Genomic DNA, 9,466 nt, shown 5'->3' on the forward strand with positions numbered 1-9,466 from the left:
GGAACCGCCGGACACCGGGAGCAACGGGGGGACTTGGAAGGTGCCGGGGGCGGTGAGAGTGGGTGAGGGGGGGATCGGAAGCTGGCGGGGAGCGAAGGGAATGGGAGGGGGGGCAGATGATGACAGCGGCGGCAGATCGCCGCTGTCATTCAGTGGCAGGGGGGGCGATCGCCAGTGGGGGGGGGTCAAATCGGTGTCTCCAGCCATGTCCGATGCTACTGCAGCATCGGCCATGGCTGGATTGTAATATTTCATCAATTTTCATTGATGAAATATTACTATCGCTCTGATTGGCTGTTAAAAGTGAAACAGCCAATCAGAGCGATCGTAGCCACATGGGGGCGAAGCCACGCCCCCAGTGGTGAATTACAAAGCCCCCTGTATCTGCGGGTCAGGTGACCTTTCATTGACCCCGGTCACCCGACCCGCAGGGGGGCTTTGAATTCATGACACAGGGTATGCGTCATAGGTCGGATTGGCATCGACTTTCATGACGCATACGCTGTGTCACAGGTCGGGAACCGGTTAAAGCATGCCAGAAGTTAAAAAAAAAAAAAAAAAATATGTTTTTAAAAATATTTAAAAAAATATAAAAGTTTAAATCACCCCCCTTTCGCCCCATTCAAAATAAAACAAAAAAAATTCAAACATACACATATTTGGTATTGCCGCATTCAGAATTGCCCAATCAATAAAAAAAGGATTAACATGATCCCTAAACAGTGTAGAGATAAAAAAAAAAAAGTAAAACGCCAGAATTACATTTTATTGTTCGCCGCGAACAAAAGATTGTGTGTATCTGCACAAAAATGGTAACAATCAAAATTTCAGCTCAGAACGCAAAAAAAATGAGCCCTCACCCAACCCGAGATCACGAAAAACGGAGACGCTATAGGTCTCAGAAAATTGCACTTTTTTTTTTTTAAACAAAATTTGGATTTATTTTTCACAAATTAAATAAAAAAGAACCTAGACATGTTTGGTGTCTGTGAACTCGTAATGACCAGGAGAATCATAATGGCAGGTCAGTTTTAGCATTTGGTGAACATGGGGGAAAAAAAAAAATCCAAAAAACTTTGTGGAATTGCACTTTTTGCAATTTCACAGCACTTAGAATTTTTTTTCCCATTTTTGAGTACACGATATAGTAAATTCAATGGTTTGTTCAAAAGTACAACTTGTCCTGCAAAAAACAAGCCCTCACATGGCCATATTGACAGAAAACTAAAAAAAGTTGTGGCTTTGGGAAGAAGGGGAGCAAAAACAGAAAAGGCACAAACGAAAAAGGGCAGGGTGTCTTGAAAGGATTAATGTTGAAAAAAAATTTGATTTCCGAGTACATGAAAATGGCTTCCTCTCTATATGATTTCTCTGATGTGCAACAAGTCTTCCTTTATTTGTAAAAGTTTGCAAAATGTTTACTACATGCTTTATATCAAAATGTTTTTTCCATGGTGAGTTCTCCGATGCGAGTTAAGACTTCAGCTATTAGAAAAAAAATTTTTCACATTCTGAACATTAAAATGTTTTCTCCCCTGTGTGAATTATCTGATGTCTAATCAGGTGTGATTTAATTGTAAAACATTTCCAACATTCTGGACATGAATATGGTTTCTCCCTTGTGTGAATTCTCTGATGTCTACCAAGATCTCCTTTCTGAGTAAAACATTTCCCACATTCTGAACACGAAAATGGTTTCTCCCCTGTGTGAATTCTCTGATGTATAGCCAGTTGTGATTTCTTTCTAAAACATTTCTCACATTCTGGACATGAAAACGGTTTCTCCCCTGCATGCATTTTCTGATGTGAGTGAAGATATGATCTATCATAAAAACATTTCCCACATTCTACACATGAAAATGGTTTCTCCCCTGTGTGAACTCTTTGATGTATAGTAAGTTCTCCTTTCTGTCTAAAACATTTTCCACATTCTGGACAAGGAAATGGTTTCTCCCCTGTGTGAATTCTCTGATGTTTAACAAGATTTTCTTTGCTTCTAAAACAATTCTCACATTCGGAACATGAAAATGGCTTCTCCCCTCTGTGAATTTTTTGATGTGTAACAAGAACGGATTTCACAGTAAAACATTTTCCGCATTCTGGACATGAAAATGGTTTCTCCCCTGTGTGAGTTCTCTGATGTACAACAAGATTTGATTTATTTTTAAAATGTTTCCCGCATTTTACACATGAATATGACTCCACCCCAGTGTGACATATCTCATGCATCATAAGATATGATCTCCGCTTAAAACACTTCCCACATTCTGAACATGAAAATGGTTTATCCCCTGTGTGAGTCCTTTGATATCCAACATTCCTTCTTTTTTTATTATGCTCTACAGTCTGTGATGAATCAGACGACAGGACTTGTTGAAAAGGATCAGTTGAAAGATTTTTGATGTGAAGACTTGGAGGTGGATCTGGGATAATGATATGTTTTTTATATGAATCTGGTGTGGCACCATAATCTTCTGCTTTAAAATGTGAAAAAAACAGATGTTCATCTGAGGTTCGGCTACAGCCATCTGCCAAGAATAAAATGGATTTTATTTTTCTTCAATAGCAGGGAATAATATTAACGCCTTTCCGACATTAGATGCAATAGTACGAGGATGTCTGATACCCTCCCTTTGATGTGCACTCCGGCGCTGAGCCCACATCTTTTCCGGCACATGTCAGCTGTTTTGAACAGCTGACATGTGCCTCTAAGGGTATGTGCACACATAGTTTTTTGTCTCTGCGGATTTTGTAGAGAAAACCGCAGGAAATCCGCAGGACAAAGTGCTGCGGTTTTTCTGCGGTTTATCTGCGTTTTTTCTGCGGTTTTGCCCTGCGGTTTTCACCTCATAATGGATGAGGTGTAAAACTGCAGCGTTTCTGCACCAAACAATTGACATGCTGCATTTTGAAAACCGCAGCAAAACCGCGCGGAAAAAAACGCAGCATGTGCACAGCTTTTTTTATTTCCATAGGAAATAAAGGTACTGTACAACGCAGCAGAATCTGCTGCGTTTCTGCAGAGCCAAAAACGCTGCGGAAACGCAGCAGAAAACGCAAAGTGTGCACATACCCTAACAGCCGCAGATGGAATCGCAATCCACCCGCAGCTGCTAACTAGTTGAATGCCGCTGTCAAACTCTGACAGCGGTATTTAACAAGCGCTTCTGGCAAGTGCACTGGAAATCCCGCCCATCGGTTCCCCTGTCACATGACCGCGGGTCGCCGATGGGTTGAAATGAAAACTAGAGGTCTAGGGCAGACCTCTATGGTTGTCATTGCCGAATTGCTATGAGCGCCACCTGGTGATCAGCGCTCATAGCAAGTCAACAATTCTGCTACATACAGGCGATCTGATCATTGCCTGAATGTAGAGGAGGCAATCAATTTATGGCAGCTCCTAGTCTCCCATGGAGACTATTGAAGCATGCCAAAAGTAAAAAAAAAAAGGTTTTTAAAAATATTTTAAAAAAAAATGTAAAAATATAAACGTTCAAATCACCCCTTCTCTCCCCATTCAAAATAAAATAAAAAAATCAAGTATACACATATTTGGTATCGCTGAGTTCAGAATCGCCCGATCTATCAAGATTATAAAAGAATGAACCTGATTGCTAAATGGCGTAACAAGAGAAAAGTAAAAACACCAGAATTAAAGGGGTTGTCCGGGCTTTTCACATAATCTCAGTACATATCTGGGCTGCAGAATTATGACAATAAGTAATTTACTTTCTGTCACTAGTCTGCACGGTTTTCTAGATATTCTGAACAGAACGTCCAAGGGGGGGGGTGTTATGGCATTGAAATGAGAACTGGTCGTAACCTCCTACTCTACTCCAAACATGCCCTCTATAGCATCAACCCCACCCTCCATAGCTACAGGCCCTCCCCGTCCACATGAAGCAGCCCTCATCACACAGTAACAATTCTTCCCCTCCAGCAGCCTCAGTGCAGAGAGCTGCTCCTCCCCCAGACACACACTGAACTGTTATCTATGGAAAGTGAATCTAGTGAGGAGGAGGGAAAATCGTCCTGTATTCTGGTCCACTCCATGATTACAATACATAACTCATTATCAGTAATTCCTTCCCTCACTGTCCCAGGCTGCTGGCAGCAGTGAGAACAGACTGTGTGATGGCCAGTGATGGGGGTCTGCAGCTTCTAATCTGCACAGGGGATGGCAGTCACTGATGTAATCTGTTGTGTGACAAAGCCTCTGCTGTGTGAATGAGACAGCTCTGTGTCACTGAAGTCTTCACACAGCAGCAGATTTGGTGCAGTGTATGTGTGAGCACTGTGTCTCTAATGACACAAATACTGATGGGAGCAGCCCGTCCATTCAGCAGCTGTAAGTGTGAAGTGTTGGGGGGTGTATGTATGTATGTATTGTGCTGCTTTCACAAATACAGGATCACTGCTGTGTTCTTTCCAATCCTGGAATGATGATAAAGATGAGTGCTGGTGCAGTTTACTGCCAGCCAATGAGTGGGCAGTAGGTGGTGCTGGTCACTGGAGCTTGCTGGGAGTTTGGTGGAGCTTCGCACATACACTGCACCAAATCTGCTGCTGTGTGAAGACATCAGTGACACAGAGCTGTCTCATTCACACAGCAGAGGCTGTCACATAATAATAATAATAATAATAATAAATCTTTATTTATATAGCGCCAACATATTCCGCAGCGCTTTACAGTTGAACAGTTTCAAACACAACAGTCATAAGTAACAACGTTAACAATACAATAATTAAAGCGAAATAAGACGACCCTGCTTGTGGAGCTTACAATCTACAATGAGGTGGGGGAGATACAAAGCATAGGTTTGTATTTACAATGATGTATTTACAATGACGGTCCAGCCATCTTCAGGGGGTGGGGGTTAGATGGAGATAGTGAATGGGCTACACAGACAAACATAACATGACTTTGATTACTGAATGTGATAGGCCGCTCTGAACAAATGTGTTTTGAGCGAGCGCCTAAAACTATGCAAATTGTGGATGGTCCTAATATCTTGGGGTAGAGCATTCCAGAGGATTGGCGCAGCACGGGAGAAGTCTTGGAGTCGGGAGTGGGAGGTACGGATTAGGGCAGAGGTTAGTCGAAAGTCATTTGCAGAGCGCAGCGGTCGGTTAGGCCGATAGACAGAAATGAGGGAGGAGATATAAGGGGGTGCCGCACTGTGGAGAGCTTTGTGGGTGAGAACAAGTACTTTGAATTGTACCCTGTAATGAATTGGCAGCCAGTGTAACGACTGGCGAAGAGCGGACGCGTCTGAGTAACGATTAGCCAGATGGACAACCCTGGCTGCTGCATTAAGGATAGACTGGAGAGGGGAGAGTCGAGTGAGAGGGAGGCCAATTAATAGAGCATTACAGTAGTCCAGGCGGGAGTGGATCAGGGCGACAGTGAGAGTTTTTGTTGTTTCCATGGTGAGAAAAGGGCGGATTCTAGACAACAGATTACATCAGTGACTGCCATCCCCTGTGCAGATTAGAAGCTGCAGACCCCCATCACTGGCCATCACACAGTCTGTTCTCACTGCTGCCAGCAGCCTGGGACAGTGAGGGAAGGAATTACTGATAATGAGTTATGTTAGTCCATGAGCCAAGAGCCAATTTTGACGATATCGGTACCACCCGGAGTAACTAATTCTCTTTGGTGTTTTTAGGTAGATGCATGTCTGTAGTTTATGTTTTGATATGATAGCCCTTGCACATCAGTAGCTTAACCCCATCAGGCCTATTTGTACCCAAATGCCTAGGCCATTTTTTGTAAATCTGATCTGTCACTTCATGCGCTAATAACTTTGGGACGCTATCACCTACCCACGCCATTCTGAGATTGTTTTCTCGTGACATATTGTACTTCATGGTAGTGCTAATTGTGAGTCAATAGATTTTACCTTTCTGCATAAAAAAATTACAAAATACACGAAAATTTGGGAAAAATTCGCTATTTTTGAACTTTGAAATTCTCTACTTTTTACAAAAATGCTGATACCCCCCATAACAGTTATTAGTTTACATTCTCCACATGTCTACTTCACATTGGCATCATTTTGGAAATTAAATTTTATATTTTTCGGATGTGATAAGGCTCATAGTTTTATACGCAATTTTTAAAGTTTACGACTACATTTCCAAAACCCATTTTTCCAAGGACCAAGTCAGTTCGGACGTCACTTTATGGGTCTTGTATAACAGAACCCACCCATACATTACCCCATTTTGCAAACTACACCCCTCAAGGTGTCCAAAACGGATTTTCAAAACTTTGTTAACCCCTTAGGTGTTGCACAGGAATTCAAGCAAAATGACAGTGAAATATCAAAATTTCAATTTTTTGACAGATATTCCATTGTAATCCAATTTTACCTGCAACCCAGCAAGGGTTAACAGCAAACCCAAAATTGGTTACCCCAATTCCGCAGTTTATAGAAACACCCCACATGTACACGTAAACTAAATTATGGGCGCGCAAGAGGGCTCAGCACAGAAGGAGAGCTAGGCGGTTTTTGGGATAATAGATTACACTGGAAGAAATCCAGTGGGCCATGTCGTATTGGAGAGACCCTGAGGTACCCCCAGAGTGGAAACCCCCAAAAGGTTACCGCATTTTGGAAACTACACCCCCTAAGGAATGTTTTAGGGGGTATAGTAACCACTTTGACCCAACAAGCGCTCCATTGGAGTTTCATGCACTTGATTGAGGAAATTGAAAAGTACGTTTTTTACCGAAAAATGTCGCTTTAGGCCCACATTTTTCATTTTGAAAAGGGGGACCAGGAAAAAGTACACCCCACTTTTTATTCCCCATTGTCTCCCGAACACAGCATTACCACAAGTGTTGTCTAAAACCACAGTATTGGCGCACGGCAGGCTTCGTAAGCGAAGCTGCGGCAAAATTCACTGTAAGAAATCTATGGGGCCATGTCACATTTGGAGACACCCTGAGGTCCCGCACAGTGGAAACCCCAAAAAAGTGACCCCATTTTTGAAACTACACCCCCTAAGGAATGTTTTAGGAGGTACAGTAACCACTTTGCACCGGGAACCGGCTCCCGACCCGCGGCGATCGCCCGGCATATGATCCGGGTACGATTCGCCGTACCGCTACGGCGGCCGGCGCGAAGGGGTTAATGGTATTTTTCACCTTTTGAATAGATCCTACCTATATTTCCAAAAAATAATGATTAAAGGTCGATTTAGGGAAATGCCAAAATGTCAATACAATGCATATAGTATTTGTAACAAAATCTAATCCAAGTTATGTAAATACACACTGAACATGTCATGGGCTTGTCCATACTAGTGTGTGTGTGTGTGTGTGTGTGTGTGTGTGTGTGTGTGTGTGTGTGTGTGTGTGTGTGTGTGTGTGTGTGTGTGTGCGCCAAGGGTTTTAATGTTTTTCTTTGTGTTTGCAGGTGTTTACTGACATATCTAATGGCATGATGGAAGTACCAGCGAGGAAGAAATCACGGATCGACTATCATACACTGCTCTAATGATGACAGTGATGATCTGGCGTCCCTACAGGATTTGGACTCCTGGAAAACATTGCTTAGGGCTGCAGAGATCAGACAGCATGAATCCGTCCTGGAAGCAGCTAAGGGCCTTGAAGAATGAGAAATACCACACATACAATATCACTGTAAATATCGTAGTCTCTTTACAATGAAGAAGTCACTGGATTCTATCCTTGCCAAGGGTGTCAATGTCGAAACAGCAAGCGAAATCCCCAGGAGGAGGCTACCGAGGGGTACCCCCAGTGATAGCAGGGTGTATGCCAAAGTATGTATGTTCTGCGAGAAGTCAAGCAAGTATCTCAAAGGAGAAAAAACAAGGGAGCCAATCGTCCAGTGTGTTGAGCTACGAGCAGATGAGACGATCCGCAGAGCAGCGATAAGGAAAGGCACACAGAGAATCCTTGGTTTACTTAGCAGAGACCTTGTTGCTTCAGAGGGGCACTACCACAAGTCGTGCTACAAACTATTCACAAAAGATGATTCCCAAGTGGCCTGTAGGTCTGGTGCAGCAGAAAATCAGGAAGAAAGCAAGGAAGTACGCTACGGAGAGGCTGAGAGAGAAGCCCTTGAGGAACTCTTCTTGTATATAAGGACTGAATTGTTCCCAAACCCTGAAGTACTGCCTATGATAAACCTCACATCTAGGCTTCAGAGATGCATGATGTCCCGTGGTATCATCAAACTGAAACCATCGACAAAGAAACATGTTCGCCGAAAACTTGAAACAGAGTTTGGTGAATCACTCCGCTTTCTCTCCGATGAGAAAGGTAAGCTTCTAGTCTATCCATATAGCCTATCAATGGACGACCTTGCCCGGCAAGCACACAGCATGACAAAAGATCTGCAAGACGCAAGAGCCGCTAACTCTGGAAATGTCGTAACCAAAGCAGCAATGCAGCTGAGGAATGAGATCAAGAAGCAAGATGTGAGTCAGCCATGGCCTCCCGATACAGATCAGAATTTCGTTCCTGCATTAGTCACTCAATTCCTGCAAACCCTGCTTACAGGAGATTGTGAGTGCCAAAGTCCCTCTGAAAGAGCTCAACGTCTTGCCACATCCTTCGGCAGTGACTTGGTTTTTGCTGTTACCAATGGAAAGACAAAGCCACCCAAGCACGTACTGCTGTCCTTTGCAATTAAGTCTTTGACTGGCAATATAGAACTGGTTCGAACTCTGAATCGTCTTGGCCACTGTGTGTCATATTCAATGGCTGAGGAGATCGATACAGCCCTTTGTATCCAGAAGTTGGAATGTTCAACGTATGACATCCCAATGCCAGCAAATATCTACCCTGGTGTGTTCACAACCTTGGCCTGGGATAACATTGACAGACTTGAGGAGACACTAAGTGGAGCAGGTACATCTCAGAGTCAATGGCATCGCTGTTCAGTCCAATGTTGCATGCTCTGTGACAAAAGTCCTGCCAGATGTAACCAAGTCGAAGAAAAGAAGCATAATTCCGACAGAATTAATGCTACCAATATACAATGTTGGGCGGCGGGGAGGGCCACCCAGGATTGAGATTGCGAATGTTAACACTACCGAGGAGGTCCAGGATTCAAAAACCAAGAACCATATCTGGCTTCTGCTTCAACTACGCCCGATACCTAACCTATTACTATGCTACAATGTCTCGGCTGCCCATAGACCACCCAGAGGTCCATGAATACTTCATGAAAGGTGGCTTTTCGGTCCAGATCGGTAGCAAGAATCCTTTTGGACAGATTCCAGTGGACCAGACCATCGAAGAAACAATCAACAAAGACACCCAGACACCAGGGGGCACAAAAGGCTTCAGCCTCAAAGTTGGAGCTGTCGCCAGATTCTACCTGACATCGGAGTACCGCAGCATGTACTTGAGGCAGCTGAGGGCACTAGTAGGCCAACAATATACTAACTTCAGTCATTCAGACCTACAGGTGTCCAGGATTAGAAGAGA

At 43.6% G+C, this 9,466-nt stretch overlaps 1 protein-coding gene across 1 annotated transcript in view; it reads right to left on the reverse strand.

The window, feature by feature from the left end:
* Positions 1–912: 912 nt before the first annotated feature.
* The window catches only part of LOC141051199 (uncharacterized), a 26,632-nt gene continuing 18,078 nt past the window's right edge, over positions 913–9,466 (reverse strand). The window contains exon 8 of the mRNA XM_073548068.1: positions 913–2,528. Coding sequence (XP_073404169.1) covers positions 1,519–2,528 — 1,010 coding nt within the window. The 3' untranslated portion in view covers positions 913–1,518. The remainder of the gene's footprint in view (positions 2,529–9,466) is intronic.

Source organism: Dendrobates tinctorius, unplaced genomic scaffold (genome assembly GCF_039654945.1).
Source record: "Dendrobates tinctorius isolate UK_male_01 unplaced genomic scaffold, ASM3965494v1 ptg000155l, whole genome shotgun sequence".
NCBI classification, from domain to species: domain Eukaryota; kingdom Metazoa; phylum Chordata; class Amphibia; order Anura; family Dendrobatidae; genus Dendrobates; species Dendrobates tinctorius.